The 21780-nt window shown below is 36.0% G+C and overlaps 1 protein-coding gene across 5 annotated transcripts in view; it reads left to right on the top strand.

Moving 5' to 3' along the window:
* CEP85L (centrosomal protein 85 like) overlaps positions 1-21780 on the top strand; it is a 218189-nt gene that overhangs the window by 64862 nt on the left and 131547 nt on the right. For all 5 annotated transcript variants that reach the window (XM_073893851.1, XM_073893849.1, XM_025864817.2 and 2 more), the window contains one exon: positions 14192-14353. Coding sequence is in view for 2 of the 5 variants with exons in the window: in XM_073893849.1 (XP_073749950.1) it covers positions 14192-14353 (162 nt within the window). In the remaining 3 variants the exon portion in view is untranslated. The remainder of the gene's footprint in view (positions 1-14191; positions 14354-21780) is intronic.

Here is a 21780-nt window from a genome sequence, read left to right as displayed (position 1 = left end):
ACATATATAAGTTTTTCTTATATATGCAAAGTTTTTCTTTACAATTTTGGGATCTAGTTTTCTAACAGACCAAAATACACACAGGATCCAGTGTATTGGTCTGTTCTGCCCACCTGTCTGATTATATTCTCTCTTTTTTTTAATTTTAATTTTTTTTTCGGTTTCCGGTCCCATCTGATTTCTTTAATGTATATTTCTCTGGGGTCGTTGTTGCCATATTAGTATTTTGTTCTGTCGTTCATCTGTTCTTCTCTGGACAGAATGACAAGATGGAAAGACTCACCTAAAAAAAGAGAAAAAGAGGCAGTACTGATCGCCAGGGACCTAATCAGTATGGATATAAGTAAGATGTTGGAATTAGAGTTCAGAATAATGATTATAAAGATACTACCTGGATTTGAGTAGAGAATCCCATTCTGGAGAAATAAAAGAGCTAAAATTGAAATAAGTTGAAATAAAAAAAGGCTATTAATGAGATGCAATAAAAAATGGAGGCTCTAACTACTAAGATAAATGAGGCAGAAGAGAGAATTGGTGATAATAAAAGACAAAATGATGGAGAATCGAGGAGCTGAGGAAAAGAGAGATAAACTACTGGATCACGATGGGAGAATTTGAGAAATAAGTGATACCGTAAAGTGAAACAATATTAGAATAATTGGGATCCCAGAAAAAGAGGAAAGAGAGAGAGGGGCAGAAGGTATATTGGAGCAAATTATAGTGGAGAACTTACCCTAATCTGGGAAAGGAAATAGGCATAAAAGACCAGGAGGCACAGAGAACCCTCCTCAGAATCAATAAAAACAGGTCAGTACCCTGACATATAATAGTGAAACTTGTAAATCTCAGAGACAAAGAGGAAATCCTGAAAGCAACTTGGGACAAGAGGTCCATAAACCTACAAAGGTGGAAACATTAGGCTTGCAGCAGACCTATCCACAGAGACTTGGCAGGCCAGAAAGGACTGGCATGATATATTCAGGGTACTAAATGAGAAAAATATGCAGCCAAGAATACTTTATCCAGCTAGGATGTCATTCAAAATAAAAGGAGTGATAAAAAGCTTCCAGGACAAACAGAAACTAAAAGAATTTGTCATCACCAAACCAGCCCTACAAGAAAGAGTAAAAAGGATTCTTTAAGCAAAGAGAGAGCCCAAAAGTATATAGACCAGAAAGGAACAGAGACAATCTACAGAAACGGTGCCTTTACAGGTAATACAATGGCACTAAATTCATATCTTTCAGTAGTTACTCTGAATGTAAATGGGCTAAGTGCCCCAATCAAAAGACACAGGGTATCAGATTGGATAAAAAAGCAAGACCCATTGATATGCTGTCTGCAAGAGACTCATTTTAGACCCAAAGACACCTCCAGATTTAAAGTGAGGGGGTGAAAAACCATATATCATGCTCCTGGACGTGAAAAGAAAGCTGGGGTGGCAATCCTTATATCATACAAATTAGATTTTAAGGCTGTAATAACAGATGAGGAAGGACACTATATCATAATTAAAGGGTCTATCCAACAAGAAGATCTAACAATTGTAAATCTTTATGCCCTAACATGGGAGCAGCCAGTTATATAAATCAATTAATAATAAAACTAAAGAAACACATTGATAATAATACAATAATAGTAGGGGACTTTAATATTCCACTCACTTCAGTGGACAGATCATCTAAGCAGAGGATCAACAAGGAAACAAGAGCTTTGAATGACACACTGGACCAGGTGGACTTGACAGATACATTCACTCCATCCTAAAGCAGCAGAACACACTTTTTGTCAAGTGCACATGGAACATTCTCCAGAATAGATCACATACTGGGTCACAATCAGTTTTCAACTGGTACCAAAAAATTGAGTTCTAAAGAACTCAAATACATGGAGGCTAAAGACCGTCTTATTAATGAATGGGTCAACCAGGAAATAAAAGAAGAATTTAAGAAATTCATGGAAACAAATGAAAATGAAAGCACAACTTTTCAAAACCTTTGGGATGCAGCAAAGGCGGTCCTAAGAGGAAAGTATATAGCACTACAAGCCTTTCTCAAGAAGCAAAAAAGGCCTTAAATACAAAACCTAACCTTACACCTAAAGGAGCTGGAGTAAGAACAGCAAAAAAAAAAAAAAAAGGCCTAACCCAGCAGGAGAAGAGAAATAATAAAAGATTAGAGTGGAAATCAATGAAATAGAAACCAAAAGAACAGTAGAACAGATCAACGAAACTAGGAGGTGGTTCTTTGAAAGAATTAATAAGATTGATAAACCTCAGGCCAGACTTATCAAAAGGAAAAGAGAAAGGACCCAAATAAATAAAATCATGAATGAAAAGAGGAGAGATCCCAACCAACACTGAAGAAATAACAATTATAAGAACATATTATGAGCAACTATGCCAGCAAATTAGGCAATCTGGAAGAAATGGATGCATTCCTAGAGATGTATAAACTACCAAAACTGAAACAGGAAGAAATAGAAAGCCTGAACAGACCCATAACCAGCAAGGAAATTGAAACATTAATTGAAAATCTCCCAACAAACAAGAGCCCAGGGCCAGATGGCTTCCCAGGCGAATTCTACCAAACACTTAAGGAAGAATTAATACCTATTCTTCTGAAGCTGTTTCCAAAAAATAGAAATGGAAGGAAAGCTTTTCCAGACTCTTTCTATGAGGCCAGCATTACCTTGATCCCAAAACCAGACAAAGACCCCACCAAAAAGGAGAATTACAGACCAATATCCCTGATAAACATGGATGCCAAAATTCTCACCAAGACTCTAGCCAATAGGCTCCATTTAAAGGATTATTCACCAGGACCAAGTGGGATTTATTCCTGGACTGCAAGGGTGATTCAACATCTGCAAATCAATCAGTGTGATACACTACATAAATAAAAGAAAGGATAAGAACCATATGATCCTCTCAATAGATACAGAAAGACCATTTCATAAGGTACAGCATTCTTTCTTCATTAAAACTTTTCACAGTGTAGGGATGGAGGGAACATACCTCAATTTGGTAAAAGCCATATACGAAAAGCCCACAGCAAATATCACTCTCAATGGGGAAAAACTGAGAGCTTTTCCCCTAAGGTCAGGAGCACAGCAGGGATGTCCACTATCACCACTGCTGTTCAACACAGTACTAGAATTTCTAGCCTCAGCAGTCAGACAATTAAAAAAAAAAAAAAGCATCTGAATCGGCAAAGAAGTCAAACTCTCACTCTTTGTAGATGACATGATACTCTATGTGGAAAACCCAAAAGATTCCACCCCAAAATTCCAAAGCTTATACAGGAGTTCAGCAAAGTGGCAGAATATAAAGTCAGTGCACAGAAATCAGTTGCATTTCTATACATTAACAATGAGACAGTAGAAGGAGAAATTAAAGAGTCATCCCATTTACAATTGCACACAAAACCATGAGATATCTAGGAATAAGCCTAACCATAGAGGCAAAGGATCTGTACTCAAGAGAACTTTACAACGCTCATGAAAGAAATGGAGGAAGACACAAAGAGATGGAAAAACATTCCATGCCCATGGTATGAATGCACAAATATTGTTAAAATGCCTATGCTACCTAGAGCAGTCTACATATTCAGTGCAGTCCCTATCAAAATACCATCAACTTTTTTCACAGAGCTGGAACAAACAATCCTAAAATTTGTGTGGAACCAGAAAAGACCCCAAATAGCCAAAGGAATGGCGAGAAAGAAAACCAATGTTGGTGGCATCACAATGCTGGACTTGAAACTATTACAAAGCTGTAATGGTCAAGACAGTATGGTATTGGCACAAAAACAGACGCGTAGATCAGTGGTACAGAATAGAGAATCCAGAAATGGACCCTCAGCTCTGTGGTCAACTAATCTTTGACAAAGCAGGAAAGACTGTCCAGTGGAAAAAAGACAGTCTCTTCAACAAATGGTGTTGGGAAAATTAGACAGCCACATGCAGAAGAAGTTATTTGTAAATGACATATGAGATAAAGGGCTAGTATCCAGAATCTATAAAGAACTTATCAAACTCAACACCCAAAGAACAAATTATCCAATCAAGAAATGGGCAGACGACATTAACAGACATTTTTTCCAAAGAGGACATCGAAATGGCCAACAGACACATGAAAAAGTGCTCAACATTGCTCGGCATCAGGGAAATCCAAATCAAAACCTCAATGAGATACCACCTCACACCAGTCAGAATGGCTAAAATTAACAAGTCAGGAATGACAGATGTTGGCGAGGATGCAGAGAAGGGGGAACCCTCTTACACTGTTGGTGGGAATGCAAGCTGGTGCAGTCACTCTGGAAAACAGTATGGAGGTTCCTTAAAAAGTTGAAAATAGAGCTAGCCTATGATCCAGCAACTGCACTACTGGGTATTTACCCCAAAGATACAAATGTAATGATTTGAAGGGACACCTGCACCCCAGTGTTCATAGTAGTAATGCCCACAAGAGCCAGATGGAAAGAGCCTAGATGTCCATTGACTAATGGGTAAAGAAGTAGTGGTATGTATACACACACACACACACACACACACAGTGGAATACTACTCAGCCATCAAAAAATTGAAATCTCAGCATTTGCAATGATGTGGATGGAATTAGAGGGTATTATGCTAAGTGAAATAATTCAGTCATAGATCATTAAATGATCACACTCATGTGGAATCGAAGACACAAAAGAGAGGTCACAGAGGATGAGAGGAAAAAAATAAAACAAGATAAAAATCAGAGAGGAAGACAAACCATAAGAGACTCTTAATCCTAGGGAACAAACTGAGGGTTGCTGGAGGGGAGGATGATGGGAGGATGGGTAACTGAGTGATAGATGTTAAGCAGGGCATGTGATGCAGTGGGCACTGGGTATTAAGTAAGACTGATGAATCACTGACCTCTGCCTCTACCTCTCTGAACCCAACAATACATGATATGTTAATTAATTGATTTTGAATTAAAAAAATAGAAAAAAATAAAAATAAATCTCTTCATAGTCATTTAATTATCACAACAACCCTATAAGACAGGTACTCTAATTTGTTCTCTTTTTACATGTGAAGAAATTGAGCTACAGATTAGATAAGTGTCTTACTCCCAGGCTCACTGCTAATAAGAGGTTGGATAGAGCTTGAGTCCAGGCAGCCTGGTTTCACAGTCCATTCTTTACTGCTAAGGTATACTGTTAATTCTATAATAAAAGAATAGGGGCACCTGGGTGGCTCAGTCATTAAGCGTCTGCCTTTGGCTCAGGTCATGATCCCAGGGTCCTGGGATCGAGCCCCACATTGGGCTCCCTGCTCAGCGGGAGCCCTGTTTCTCTCTCTCCCACTCCCCGTGCTTGTGTTCCCTCTCTCACTAAAAAAAAAATTCTATAATAAAAGAATAAAACACTAAGACAATTAGATTCACTTAGCCTAGAGATAATCAGTACTGAAATGGACTGGATGATGGCAGTGAGGAACAAATATTGCAGTATTAAGTTTCTTTCATTTTAGCTAGATAATCTCCAGTGTAGGTTGAGATTTTGTGTGTGTGTGTGTGTGTGTGTGTGTGTGTGTGTGTGTTTACTAATAATGTGAATGCTTTTCTTGTGTTTTAATGTTCTTTTTAATTTTTTGTAACTTTTTCTGTATTTTGTTCCTATAGGAGATTGTTTTCTCGTATTTGTTAGGAATTTTGGCCACCATCCCCCCAAACCGTTTATAATTATTATTTTTTAGCTGCTTTGGAAAATATTTACTGATCTTTAAATAGGTACTTAAATGCAAACTGGCTCAAGGGATAGTTAAAAATCTCCTGGATTTCAAAATAAACAACAACAACTCCTCCAACCCTGTTTAATCCTTCTTCTAAAAGGAAAAATATTTTTTAGATCTAATTATAAGGCTTCCAGAATTTTAATTTTATACCATGAACATTTATTGGGTGTGTAGTGGCAATAATGACTGGCAATAATGACTACATTTATTGAGACCCTGCCTGACTCTGCAGCTCTGTGCTAGAGACTTAAAAAGAATAAAAGGTTGTCTTTCACTGTTCTTAATTTGGTGAGGGAGAAGAAAGTCATACACAAATGGGTTAATATAATTTAGAAAATGCTGTTATTGGAATTTTGAGTGATATATTGGGAGAACACAAGACACTTTTAGAGCAAGTTAATTCTGAACCGAGACTTTTAAAGAAGGTAGAGAAGGAAAATAGCTTGGAGTCCATTAAAGGACCTAGTCTGTTTGGAGGCAGTGATGAGGTATGTGTGGCTAGAGAGTGTTTGTAGGGGAGCTGAAATGGGCGAGGTAGGGGTTGGAGGGATTAGAAGGTGGGCTGTCAATTGGTTAAGAACTTTGCCAAACTTAAGTAGTTTGAGTTTTATTTAATATGCAGGAAGGAGCCTATAGATCTATATGAACAAGAGAATGATGTAAATATATTTGATTGTCAAAAGGTAACTCTGGTAGGAGGGGTTGAGGATGGCTTGGATGGAGTTACTTCAGTGGCAGATTCTTGTAGCACTCCAGCCAAAAGACATAATCTGTGATGGGCATGGAGAAGAGAGATCTAATTCAGGTAGTATTTAAACAGTTTTACAAACTGATTACCTGTAAGGGTTAAGGAAAAGAGTTTTTTTGTTGTTGTGTTCCCTGGATTTGTTTTTAACTTAGTCTTACATTGATTTCTACTGATAGTAGAATTGGGGCAGTTGAGGGCCACTCTTCTGAACTTTGCACCATTTCAGAGGTGTTGAAATGTGAGATATGTGCATCTTCTGGCATACAAGGGTAAATGTGCTTTGGTATTTTCTGTTTTGTTCTGTTGGTTTTGTGTGTGTGTGTGTGTGTGTGTGTGTGTGTGTGTGTGTGTGTGAAAGTTGGTTCCCAATCCACTGATAACTTGCATTTTGAGAAACACTGCAGTTTGTATTCATGATTTGTATTATATTCAGCTTTTTATGTAAAAGTAAATCTGCTTTGTTTTTATTTTCTTCTGGCTTAGAGTTGTCATTTGAAAAATTCAGTAAGATTAGTTGTTATTCTTCTAAGTGCAGCTATAGATATATAACATTGTGGAAGATGATATTGTGTGCATTTTTGCTTCCAACTACAAAAAAAAAAGCTTCAGAAAGAAAGTATAATAGGTTACCTCTTCACTTGATGCTAATCTTCTTGTATTTTCCAGTGTGAGAATTATTAATTTTTAAATAAGTTATCCCTAGGCATTCAGTATTCTATTTAAAAGAATTGAAATTGGTGTTAAAAAAATATACTGTTTTCCAAAGAGAAGTTCCAGTGGGTACTGGTGTTCTGGTATCTTTGCTATTCTTACAGAAGTGCTTCTGTCTTTGTTCTAGAGAAAACTGATTTTACAGTCAGTCATTCAATTGCTTTAATATGATAGGACCTAGGTAAGACTTTATTGTTATAGATCACTGAGACTTATTTTAATTTTTTTAAAGTCCATAGCACATCTCTAGAAATTGAGTAGTTCCCATTTCAGTAACATAGTCATATAACTATCATGTGAGAATATTTTCCTTATATCTCCTGGTAAGCATATTTCACTTGTAGTTCTTAACTGCTTTGTGATTCTGGATTGACTTGAATAGAAACAAGACATGTCATTTTCAGAATGAATTAATTCAATCTAAATTAAAGATTAGAATGTTATTTTATTCATGACATTTGTTAATTATCTTTAGTGTTTTAGGCATATAATATAAATTGGATCCTTTTTAAAAAAGAAGTACAGTTGACCCTTAAACAGTGCAGGAATTTGGGGTGCCAATCCCCTGTGCAGTCAAATCCATATAAATCTTTTGACTCTTCAAAAACTTAACTACTAATAGCCTTCTATTGACTGGGAAGCCTTACGGATAACATAAACAGTTGATTAACACATTTCTTACATGTTATATGTATTTATACTGTATTTTTACAATAAAGTGAGCTATAGAAAAACATTAAGAAAATCACAAGACCAAATACAATAGTGTACTGTATTTGTCGATACCATAAGTTTACGTCATCTTTGTACGAGACACATTGTATCTGTATCAATATTGTCATAAATGATACAAAACACTGTAGATCTTGTACATGTATCTAATGCTAGACACTAAAAATGAAAAGATAGTGTGAAAAAGAAATTCATATATATTTACAGGTATAAGGATGCATGCATTGATAATGAAGAAGCAATAATATGATTGCTCATCAGTAGCCTAGCCTATACATTAATGAATGAATCATTATAACATTTTTATGGCATATAGTATTACACTCATATTCATAATACGTTGTTGGAAACTGTTAAATTTTTTTAAAAACCACTTATGTGTGATGATAGGCTGATACACAGTTTTTGGTTACTAGAGAGAGGGGCATACTATGAGGGAATGTAATTCTTTGAAAGCAAAGTTACAAAACTGAGAAAACTAACACATTATTAATTTTACATTTAATGCCTATGTGAAGATAGGCTATCCATTCCCATCCAGGTTTTGCACAGGATGTTCTACATGTGAATGCTTAGGCAGTTATGACAATGGCACAAAAACATCTCACACAGTTCTTGCCATACAGTTATTAGGTTTTCATGCAAAGACACATATGCAGCAGGTAAGTTTATTAACTGCATGGCATGATGATTATTTACTATTCATTAAATGGAAGTGGATAATCCTAGAGGTCTGTATCCTAGTTGTCTTCATGTTGATAGGCTGAGGAGGAGGAGGAGAAAAAGGAGGGGCTTGGTCTTGCTTTCTTAGGAGTGGTGGAGGTGGAGGAGGTGGAGGAGGTGGAGGAAATGGATGGGGAAGCAGGCACACTTGGTGTAACTTTACATAAATACATCGTAATTTCTGTCTGACTTCTTTGCTTTTTCATTTCTCAAAAAATGTTTCTATGCAGTACCAGTCATTCTTCTGCCATTTGCTTTAGTTTTCGTGCTCTCATCATGGAATGGTCCGTGTTGTAAAAGAAGTCAAAGCAGTCTTGAGTAATCAGAACCCTTCTGCCAGATTGTTTAATGTCAATTTGTTTTTCTGGCACTGCTTCTTCTGTGTCTTCTTTTTCATTGTCTGGCATTGGTTCAGAAGCTCTCCTCTCCAGCAAGCCACTATCTGTTAATTTCTCTGGTGTTTTATCTGCTAGCTCTTGAATTTCTCCAAGATCCTTATCTTGAAAGCCTCAATTTCCCACCTATTTTGCCATTTCCACAGTCTTTTTCATTATTCCTTTGATTGGCTCTGTTATAAATCCTATGAAGTCATACACAACATCTTGACAGTTTCCTCCAGCAGGAATTTATTGTTTTTCGGTTGGTGGCTTTCACAGCTTTTTCTATAACAATGATGGTATCATCAGTGGTGTAATCTTTCCAGACTTTCATGATGCTCTCTCTATTGCGGTTCTGTTCCATAGCATATATAATCCTTTCCACAGTGAACCATGCAAAATGAATCTTAAAGGTCCTTATGACCTCTTGACCCAGAGGCTGAGTTAGAGACATTGAGTTAGAGACATAGAGACACAGAGAACTCATAAGGTTCTAGGTGATCAGGGGCTTTGTCAGATATCAAAAGCACTTTAAAAAGCAGTCCCTTTCTGGCAAGGTACTTCCTGACTTCAGGGACAAAGCATCAATGAACCAGTCTAGATAAAGGGTTCCTGTTCAAGCCTTCTTGTTTTGCAACCAAAAGACTGGCTGCTGGTGGTTAGTCACCTTTTTCATTCAGAGCTGGGGGTTAGCAGCTTTACAGATAAGGACAGTCCTCATCATACACCCGACTGCATTTGCACAAAACAACAGTTAGCCCATTCCTTCCTGCATTAAATTTTGGTGCTCGCTCCTCTTCCTTACTAATAAATATCTTTTGTGGCCATTTCTTTCAGAGTAAGGCACTTCTGTCTGCCTTAAATTTAAACCTGTACAGGCAGATACCCTTTCTCATCAATGATTTTCGTAATGGTGTCTGGGAATTCATCTGCTGCCTCTTGGTGGGCAGAAGCTGTTTCTCCAGTTATCTTGACATTTTTTAAGCCAAACTTCTTTCTAAAATTATCGAACCATCCTGTGCTGGCATTAAATTCTTCAGCTTTATATCCTTCACCTTTTTTTTGCTTTAAGTTGTCATGTACTGTAATGACTTTGGTTTTTCTCAAATCATACTAATAGGTATGCCATTCTTACACAATCTTGCACCCACATAAAAGCTGTATTTTTGGTACAAGTTAAAAAGATATTTCACGAAAAGTTGAAGTTTTTTTTGCTTTTTCTGGTGTAGCTGCAGCAACGGCTTCACAAATTTCCTTTTCTTTTTTAACAGTGGTCTTCATGCTGGATGCATTTATTTAGAAATGGAAGGCAACTGCAGGTACAGACCTCAAACTGTAGTACATATCAAGCATTCAGCTTTTTCTTTCTAATGTCCTGACTTTTTTTCTGCTTCTTGGGAGCATTTCCAGCATCACTAGTGACAGTGTGTATGGGTCCCATGGTGTTGTTGAAGGTTTATGTTATTGCACACAACACAATGAAAAATATGCAAGAACCACAAGAGATCACTCAACAAGAGGTGGCTACAAAACTATAACAGTAGTACAGTATGTATGTACTATAGTTAGTTTTATGCAGTTGTGATTTATTACTACATCTTTGTGTTTATTTACATTTCTCTTGACTTCAAATGGCACCATGTACAGTGTGAAATGTTTGTATAAGTTTTGATTAATTGTAACTTTTTTCTGTTTCTTTTTTTAACTTTCCCCCCATTTATTTATTTATTTATTTATTTATTTATTTATTGATGTAGTGTTCCATGATTCATTGTTTGCATATAACACCCAATGCTCCATTCAGTACGTGCCTTCTTTAATATACCCATCACCAGGCTAACCCATCTCCCCACCCCCCTCCCCTCTAGAACCTCAGTTTGTTTCTCAGAGTCCACAGTCTGTCCTGGTTCATCTCCCCCTCCGATTTCCCTCCCTTCATTTTTCCCTTCCTACTATCTTCTTTTATTTTTTTAACATATAATGTATTATTTGTTTCAGAGGTACAGGTCTGTGATTCAACAGTCTCGCACAATTCACAGCACTCACCGTAGCACATACCCTCCCCAACGTCTGTCACCCAGCCAACCCATCCTTCCCACCCCCTTCCACTCCAGCAACCCTCAGTTTGTTTCCTGAGATTAAGAATTCCTCGTATCAGTGAGATCATATGGTACATGCAGCCATAAAAAAAAAAAAAACCCGAAATCTTGCCATTTGCAACGACATGGATAGAATTAGAGGGTATTACGATAAGCGAAATAATTGTAACTTTTTATAATAGATTTGTATATATTTTATGGTAGTGATAAAATAGGACTAGTATTTACATATATTTTGTGCATTCATGACAGACCTTTTTCTTAATTTTTTTGGCATCTCTAGGCTAGTTGGTTGATTTGCAAGTTTTTTCATATTGCCACAAATCTCCAAAAAATTTTCTGCTATGTTTACTTAAAAAAAATCTGTGTATAAGGGGAGGCACTTAGTTCAAACCCGTTGTTGTTCAAGAATCAACTATAATGTTAAAAAATCTAAAGACTTTTAATTTCTCTCACTCTAAGTAAGATTGCACATTGTTTCGTATCTTTGTCATTTACATGTATTCCCTGCCTATTTATGCTATGTGCTGGATATTCTTAAAAAATATTTCTCCAAGTACTAGGTTTGCACTTGGGAGAGTAAGTAGGGGGCTGGTTACCATTTTTGATAATGGTTTAGACAGGATGTTGAGTTCATTTACAGGGGTTATTACCTGAGGAGCTGATTGAAGAAAACATTTTGGTATAGATTATGGACAGATCAGAGTTAGAGCAGGCCTGGTTACAGAATACTTTTCACTTGGTGCTTTAACATGTAAGTGATTAATCAAATGAATTACGGTTAAGTCCCATTCTGAGAGAAGCCTAGAATCCATGAAGTTTTAAGTTGTTGTTCTGGACATCAAAACTGGCTATGTGTCTCTTTGGTCAATATTTTAAATTTTGAGTTAATTTAAATGTATATGTTTTTTTTTTTTTTTAAGAGAGACAGAGAACTCGTTGGTGGGGGGTAGGCAGAGGGAGAGAAATAGTCTTAAGCAGGTTCCATGCCCAGCACAGAGCCCAATGTGGGGCTCAATCTCACAACCCTGAGATCATGACCTGAGCCAAAATCAAGAATCAGATGCTTAACTGACTGAGCCACCTAGGCGCCCGTAAATGTATGTGGTTTTTAAGGCTACTTATTTACCTTATACATCTATAAAACCAAAACAAATTTAATTCATAAATTATATGTAAATAGAAATTTAAACTAGTATTAACATGGCATAATGTTTTATTAAAACTAAATCTTTAATATTGGGATTAATATTGGTAGAAAATAGCTTCAGGTCTGGTTTTAATAATCTGTTTATGAATTTTGATTTTTTTAAAAGATTTTATTTATTTGAGAGAGAGAGAATGAGAGACAGAGAGCACGAGAGGGAAGAGGGTCAGAGGGAGAAGCAGACCCCCCCGCCGAGCAGGGAGCCCGATGTGGGACTCGATCCCGGGACTCCAGGATCATGACCTGAGCTGAAGGCAGTCGCTTAACCAACTGAGCCACCCAGGCTCCCTGAATTTTGATTTTTAACATTAAATACAGAAAAAGGCTGTTCCTAAAATTGTGGTAAAATGATTTAATCCATTTTATGGACATGTTTATTATTTTGAGATCCTTACATTTAAATCTAAAAACTTTATTTTTCTAAAGACTGCTAGAAGACACTCCTTGTATGGCACATTCGATAGTGTATCAGGTTGTAATTCTGTGAAGATGTCTTGTTTCATATCATGATAAGTGCCCCATATGTTACTTGCTCTTTACTTAGAAGCAACTGCATTTGTGAACATAAAGCACAAATGCGGGCTTTGAAATTATTGATAACAAATCTGTTTTAAGGTAGCTTTTCAGATCATCTGTAATATGCTTATTAATTTTTTAAGGATGTCATTGAATGAAAGCTCGAAATTCTTGTGTAAAACTTGTTAACTTCCACGAATAAGTCTTCAGGCTCCAATTTGAGAATCACTCTGTTCATCATTAATAAAGATATGTGCTTCTGTAGCTTTTATATAAAATTCAATAGATTAAAATTGCTTCCTAAGATTACTGTTATATTTTTTTTTAAGATTTTATTTATTTATTTGAGAGAGAGTGTGCGTGCACACACTGCTTGGGGGGTGGGGAGGGAGAGAGAAAAGCCAACTCGCAGCTGAGCGAGGAGCCCGACATATCCCAGGACCCTGAGATCATGACCTGAGCCGAGGTCAGATGCCCAGATGACTGAACCACCCAGGCACCCCTCAGATTACTCTAACTTTTATGAATTAGTTATAAGTGGTTCACAGACTGGCACTGGTCCTTGGATATACTTTGTGTGGCATTGTAACGGATAATAATTTAAGAATGAAGTAAGCAGAAATGTAAAATGGGTAAATCAGAAAAAGACAAATAAAAATTAAGTAAGAATGGATGTGAAAATAAAGACCAAGAGAACATTAAAAAGTGGTGTTAGCTAAAAAATGAAGATTTACTGTAACTCAAAAGGGAAAATTGAGCAGAGACAAGAAAATGTTATGGTGTTAATCTTTTATCAAAACATGACTAAAGAAATAAAAGAAATTCAATACAAAATAATCTTAAATGATTAGGATACAGTAGAAAAAATTTATTTTCCATTAGCATATTCCACTTAAATTGTCATGCAGTATGATTCAATTAGGCTTTCCTTGGGCCCCAATTCTCAACTCATGCCTCTGTGTGGTATCACAGATGTCTCCATATCAAATATTCTAGAGCAGAGTGCTGACATTTCCAGACAGATAGATAGATTTTTGACATTTTAAATAAGACAGCAGTACATGTTTCAGAGTTCAAAACCTATAAGCAGAAATCAGAGTCCTTTAGCAGAGGAAGCTGTGAAATCAGCATTGAATTTTTAGGTGTGTAAGTTTATTTGATGAATTTTAGGTATCATTGATCTATTTTAATTATTTAGTGCAGAAAATAACTTTTATCTGTATTTTTTCTAAGGCGGAAAAAAGATCTCTTTTGTCTACTCCTAGACATTAGAAATGTGCTAATTTTTGCATATTTTCCTTTGTAGGCCCAGATTATTCTTCATCAGCATGGTTACCTGGTAATGATTCATTGTGGCAGGCCACAACTGTTACATCTAACCATCGAAGTAATCATATCAGGAGACATAGTATAACTTCTGACAGTGGTGACACCGGCATTGGAACTTCCTGTTCTGACAGCGTGGAAGGTGAGCTGAAATTCTTAGTGTTTAGACATGAGCCCTCAGAGAATGGTTGCGATCCCATTCAAGGGATATATTCTATTGTTCCAAAATAAATTATAATGTTTGAATATTTAATAATTTTCAGTGTTAGATCAAATGAAATTGTCCCTCTAATCATATTAGTTTTCCCTCATTTACTTTTTAAACTATTTTTATATAATTATAGATTCATAGGGAATTTTAAGAAATAGTACAGTGATTCTGTGCACTCTTTATTCAATACCTCCCACCCCCACCCATGGTAATATCTCACAAAAACTGCAGTGCACTATCACAACCAGGATACTGATACACTCAAAATACAGAACGTTTCTATCATCACAGTATACACTTCTTGTTGCTCAGTCTCCTCCTACCCCCCTTAACCTTTGGAAACCACTAAATCTATTCTCCATTTTTATAATTTTGTCATTTCAAGAATGCTGTATAAATAGAATCATATAGTATGTAACCCTTTAATATTGGCTTTTTTTCTTTGACAATCATCCAGGTTGTTGCATATATCGATAGTTCATTTCTCTTATTGCTAAGTAGTATTCAGCAATGGTGGTATTAGGTAGACCACATTTTGCTTAAGCATTTTCCCACTAAAAGGCATCTGGGTTGTTTCAGTTTTGACTATTGGGAATAAAGCTGCTATAACCATTCATGTCCAGAAACACGTTGCTGGTTGTATGGCAGTTGTATGTTTAGTTTTTAAAGAAATTGGCACACTGTTTTTCACAGTGATTATTCCATTTCAGTCAGCAATGGAAATGGATCATTGTGAGTGATCCAGTTTTTTCTTCATTCTTGTTAGCATTGCTGATTTTTTAATTCTAGCCTTTCTGATGGGAATGGAGTGATACCTCATCCTTTTAATTTTCATTTCCTTAAAGATTAATAATATTGACCATTTCTTCACATGTTTATTGTCCATCTGTCTGTTCTCGTCAGTGAAATGTTCATATCTTTTGCCTCTGTTTTAATCAGATTATTTCCTTTTTTTTTTTTTTTTTTTTTTACTGTTGAGCTCTGAGAGTTCTTTCTGTATTTTAGATACTAATCCTTTGTTCGCTATGTGATTTGCAAATATATTCTTCTATTCTGTAGCTTGTCATTTCATCCTCTAACAGTTGATGAAATTTAGTTATAATTTTAGTGTATAGTTTTTCCTTATGGATTGTGCTTTTGGGGTCAAGTCTAAGAACTCTGCCTAGTCCCAGATCTTGAAGATTTTTCTCTTGTTGTTTTTTTTCTTGAAGTTTTATCATTTTTTGTTTTCCATTTAATTCTGTGATCCATTTTTGAGTTAATTTATTATAAAGCAAGTGTGTTTGGGTGTCCCCAAGACCACTCGTCAGGCTCAGTGATTTGCTGGAAGGAATTCCAGAACTCAGAAAAGCTGTCATACTAATGGTTATGGTTTGTTACAACTAAAGGATACAGAGTTAAATCAGCAATAGAAAAAGAAGCAAAGGGCAGGGTCTAGGAGACACTAGGCCCAACCATTTGTCCTCTCCCAGTGGAGTTGTGTGGGTGGCGTTTAATTCTCCCAGCAGTGATTTGTGACAGTACATACAGAGTATTTTGCTAACCACGCAAAGTCACCCAAGCCTTGGTGTCCAGGATTTTTATTGTGGGTTGGTTATGTTGGCTTGGTTGACTCCTTGTGTGGATGACCTTAGCCCCTAGCCCTTGAGAAGTCAAGCTGATAACACATTTCAAGGCTCCCACCATAAGTCACATTATTAGCATAGACTATATGAAGTGACCCAAGGCCCCCAGGTAAATAAAGATAGTCTTATTAGGCAGGGTATTCCAAGGGTTTAGAGGTTACCTCTTAGGAGCCAAAGATAAGGGCCAAACCTTTCTTGTAATGTGCAGGATGTTGAAAACCCCAACATGCTGACTTAATCCTTTTTACAGAGTGTGAGACTAAGATTGGAGTTCATTTTCTTTGCATAATAAGTATTGAAATTGGGTAGAATAATTATTCCTATTTTATTCTTTTTCAAAACTGTTTTAGCTATTCTCATTCCTTTGCTTTTCTATATAAGTTTTAATAATTTGTCTATATCTACAAAAAAATCTTGCTGGGAATTTTATATAGGAATTGTGTTATCCATATATCAGCTTGGGGAGAATTGACATGTTTACTCTCTTGAGTTTTCTAGTCCATTAACATGGTATAGTTCTCCATTTACTTAAATTTTGATTTTATTCACCCAGTATTGTACCTGTTTTATTAGAATTATACCTGAGTATTTAATTATTTCTTTTTTGGGGGAGTGATTGTAAATGACATTCTATTTCCAGTTTTGGTGTCAATATGTTGGTATTATATAGAAATACAATCTATTTTTGTATGTTTATCTTGTGACATTGTTGAACTCTTTAGTTCTAGGAGTTTTTTTGGTACCTGTCTTGGGATTTTCGCTATAGACAATCATGTCATCAGTAAATAGGGATGTTTTTCCTTTCTAATCTGTATGCCTATTATTTCCTTTTCTTCACTTATCATCGCAGTGACCAGACCACCCAGAACAGTATTTTTTTTTTTAAAGATTTATTTATTATTTATTTTTGAGAGAGTGAGAATGAGAGAGAGAGAAAGAGTACACGAGAGTGGGGAGGGTTAGAGGGAGAAGCAGGCCCCTCGCCGAGCAGGGAGCCCGATGTGGGACTCGATCCCGGGACTCCAGGATCATGACCTGAGCCGAAGGCAGTTGCTTAACCAACTGAGCCACCCAGGTGCCCACCACCCAGAACAGTATTGAAGATGAGAAGTAGGAGTGGACATCCTTATCTTACAGATAAAGTGCTTAGTCTTCTACTGTTAAGTAGCTGTATGACAACTGTTAGCTGTTTTTAATAGATGTCATTTATCAATTTGAGGAAGTTTCCCTCTAGTCCTACTTTGCTGAGAGGTGTTTTTTTGTTTTTTTTTAAATAATGAATGGGTATTGGATTTTGCAAATGCTTTTTCTGTATCACTTGATAAATGATATTATTTATTAGCTTGTTGATATGGTGGCAGATTCCATAGCTTGATTTTTCAAATATTGAGTCAGCTTTCCATCCCTGGAACTCCACTTGGTCATAATGTAGAATTATTTTTATACATTGCTAAATTCTATTAATACTTTGTTAAGGAATTTTTCTGTGTATCCATAAGGAATATTGTTGTGTAGTTTTCTTTTTGGGAGGACTGTCTTGTCCTGTTTCGATGTCAGGATAATACTAGCTTTATAAAATGAATCGGGAAGTATTCTCTCCTGTTTTCTGGAAGAGACTGTATTAGAGTGACATTGATTCTTTAGGTGTTTGGTAGAATTCTTTAGTGAAACCATCTGGGCCAAGAGATTTCTTTTTTCATAGTTTTAAAGTCATCAATTCAGTTTCCTTAATAATTATAGGGTTGTTCAAATTATGCCTCTTAAATTGGATGAATTGTGGTAGTTTCCTCCCCTCCAGAAGTGGCCCATTTTGTCTAAGTTGTCAAATTTATGTGTGTAGAATTGTTCATAGCATTTCTTTATTATCTCTTGATGTCTGTAGCCTCTGTAGTGATACCCCCTGTTCCATTTCTGGTATTGGTAATTTGTGTCATCTTTCCTTTTTTATTTTTTAGTCTTAGTAGCAGTTTGTCAATTTTATTGACCTTTTCAAAGGATCAATTCTTCATTTCATTAATTTTTTTCTGTTTTCAATTTCATTGATTTCTCATCTTTATTATTTCTTTCTTTTTGCTTTGGGTTTATTTTGCTCTTTTTCTAAGTTCTGAAGGTGGACAATTAGTGGTTTGAAACTTTCCCTCTTTTAAGATGGATGCATTTGGTACTATAAATTTTTCTGAGCATGGTTTTGACTGTGTCCCACAAATTTTGATATTTTGTGTTTTCATTTAGTTTGTTTTCTTAATTTACCTTGAGACTTCCTTTTTGACCTTTGGGTTATTCAGTAGTATGTTGTTTCGTTTCATAGTGTTTGGTGTTTTTCTGCTATCTTTCTATTACTAATTTCAAGTTTGATTCTATTGTGGTCAGAAACACTATGATTTCAACTCTCAATTTTTTGAGGTTTCTTTTAGGTCTCAGCATATGGTTTACATGGTATATGTTTTGTGGGCACTTGAAAAGAATGTGTGTTTTGCTGCTGTTGGGTTGATTAGATCCTGCTGGTTGATGGTGTTTTTGTTTTTTTGTATATCTTTGGTAATTTTCTGTCTAGTTGCTCAGTCAGTTGTTAAGGGCAGTTTTTTAGTCTCAACTATAATTGTGGATTTGTGTATTTCTTTTTTTGGTTCTTTAAATTTTTGTTAACATATATTGTAGTTATAGTGCTTGGTGAATACACATTTAGGATTGATATGTATTCTTGGTGGATTGGCCCTTTTATCATTATATAATATCTTTCTCTCTCTAGTTATTTTCATGTGCTGGAGTCCACTTTATCTGCTATTTATACAGTACTTTGGCTTTCCTTTGGTTAATGTTTAAATGGTAAATGTTTCCTGTTCTTTTTCACTTTCAAATCTGTCTGTATCATATTTGAAGTAAGTTGCTTCTAAGAGCATACAGTAGGATTGTGATTTTTAATTCACTCTGCTAGTCTCTGTCTTTTGCTTGGTATATTTAGACCATTTACCTTTAATGTAATTATTGATTTATTGATACTTAAGTTCTCTGTCTTCTTTCTTTCTGTTTTCATTTTCTTGCCTTCCTATGGATTAGTGGAACATTTTTAGAATTCTACTTGGATTTAGCTATAGTATTTTTTTTTTAATTTTTTTATTGTTATGTTAATCACCATATATTACATCATTAGTTTTTGATGCAGTGTTCCATGATTCATTGTTATCTATAGTATTTTTAAGTGTATCTCTTTGTATAGCTCTTCTACTGGTTACTCTAGGTATATACATACATATATAATATGAATAATTTATTTTAAGGGTTTGAGTGGAGTAGAATCCTTTACCATAGCCTACTTTTATAAAATTGTTTCAAATATTGTCTCAGATAGTGTTATAATTTTTACTCCAACCATCAGACTTAATTTAGGAAACTTAGGAGACAGAGCCTATTTTTGCTTTCTGTGTTCTTTCTTCCTTCATGTTTCAAGGTTCCTTTTATTATTTTCTTTTGGTTCAACCATTTTTTTTAAGGATACATCTGCTTGTGACAAATTATCCATTTCTTTTCAACTGAGAATATCTTGATTTCCCCTTGTTTCCTGAAGAATAATTTTGTTGGGTATTCATTTCTAGTTTTACAGATTTTTTTCCCCTAGTACTTGAAAGTATTGTGCCACTTCTTTTGGCCTCCATGGTTTCTGATGAGAATCTCTTGTCATTTTTCTCTGGCTATTCTGAAGATTTTTTTCTTTGTCTTCAGTTTTTAGAAATTAAGTATCACAGGTCTTTGGGTGGATTTCTTTGGATTTTTCCTATTTGGGATTCATACAGCCCCTTGAAACTGTGAACATCCTGCCAAATCTGGGAAGTTTCCAACCGTTATTTTTTTTTATTTTTTTTTTTTTAAAGATTTTATTTATTTATTCATGAGAGACAGAGGAGGAGAGAGAGAGAGAGAGAAGCAGAGGGAGAAGCAGGTTCCCAAGGAGCAGGGAGCCCGATGTGGGACTCGATCCCAGGACCCTGGGATCATGACCTGAGCCGAAGGCAGACGCTTAACCATCTGAGCCACCCAGGCGCCCCAACCGTTATTTTCTTTGAGTACTTGAGCCTTTCACTCTTTCCTTCCAGGACTGTGATGGCACAAGTCATAAATCTTTTGTTATTGTCCTACAGGTTTCTGATGCTCTCTTCCTCCCCCCCCCATCTATTATTTGTTGTTTAGACTGGGTAATTTTTATTGTTTTGTCTTCCAGGTCACTGTTTTTTTTGGGGGGGGGCAGGGGTCTGCTCCATTCTAATATTGAGCCCTTCCACTGAGCTATTTATTTCTCTTATTGTATTTTTCAGTTCTAAATGTTTATTTTGCTTTTTCTTTATGTCTTTTATTTCTTTGCTGATGCTTTGTTTTGTCTGTTTCAGGCATGCCTGTATTGATCATCAAAGCAATTTGATGATTCCTTTAAAATCCTTGCCAGAGAATTCTAACGATTTTGTTATCTTGGTGTTGGCATCTATTGATTTTTTTTTCCAATTCATTTTGGGAACTTACTAATACTTTGCATGACAAATGATTTTGAACTGAAATTTGGAGTATTTTGTACAGTTATGAGATTCTAGATTTAAATTATTTACTACATAACAAATATTGTTATATTTTTATTACATGTTTTGTAAATATAAGCTATTTACATATAAGTAAATGTAATATACAATTATTATAAACATATAGTAAACATATTATTAATATATGTTTAAACCTTTTCTATTAGCTGGCTTTGTAAGATACTGCTCTGGCATGTGAAGTGGGGAGAGGTACTACCTCCTTATTGCTAGATGTAGTTAGAAGTCTAGGTTCCCCACTTGGCCTCTGTTGATACCTGACGAGTTTGGAAGGGAGTTCCTTGTTACTGCTGGGGGTAGAAGTCCAGGTTTTTCATATCATCACCGCTGACACCATTGTGTGGGTGGCCTCATTACTGCTAGGGGATTTGAATGTCCAGACTCTCTTGTTAGGCCTCTCTGATATAACCTAAGAGTGTATCTGTGCATAGGGAGTACCCATAGTGCCAGACAGGGATGAAAGTCGTGTTTCCCTACTTGGCCTTCTTTGAAACTATCCTGGTGGGACTCTTTGAAGTACTTTGTTATAGCTTGGCAAGGTTGGAAGTCTAGGCTCCCCACTTGGCTTTTGTTGGTGTGGGTAGAAGTAGAGCTGCTTTTTTTCTATAATATTTGGCTGGAAAAGAGTGGTTACTATTTGAAGAATTTCTTTTTAACTTCCTCTTTCCTGGTCCATTGGCTAGGGAGAGCAGGCTTTTGCTGGGACTTTTTTGGGCCATGCCCTTTGGTTCTTTTGGGTGGCTGTTTTTTTTTTCAGCTCTAAAGCTGAGAGGCAAAAAGAAAACCCAAGGAATTCACCACAGTCTTGTTCCTTGGATCTTGAGGTTCTTAGCTGGTCTGCCTTCTTTTCTCCAACTTTCAGTCATATGTGTTTGTTTTACATATAATGTCTAGGGCTTTCAGTTGTATTTAGTGGGAAGTATAGGGAAGACTGTCTTTTCCATCTTCTCACCAGTGTTTCTTATAGACGTTAATAAAAAAATCTTAACTATTACTCTTTGTCATAACTTTGCTAGCAGTTGCATTGAATGTTGATTTCATTATGGTCTTGCATCTAATGTCAGTTGACTATTTAAAACACACCAAGGAAGAGAAGGAAATATATACAAGGTGGTGAAGGGGCAGATAGGAATGTGAATTGTAAAAAATA

This window comes from Callorhinus ursinus, unplaced genomic scaffold (assembly GCF_003265705.2).
Source record: "Callorhinus ursinus isolate GAN/ISIS: 27379988/994484 unplaced genomic scaffold, GSC_fseal_2.0 scaffold6, whole genome shotgun sequence".
Classification (NCBI taxonomy): Eukaryota; Metazoa; Chordata; class Mammalia; order Carnivora; family Otariidae; genus Callorhinus; species Callorhinus ursinus.
Note: the sequence above shows the minus strand (reverse complement) of the source record. Positions and strands in the feature narration are given on the sequence as shown.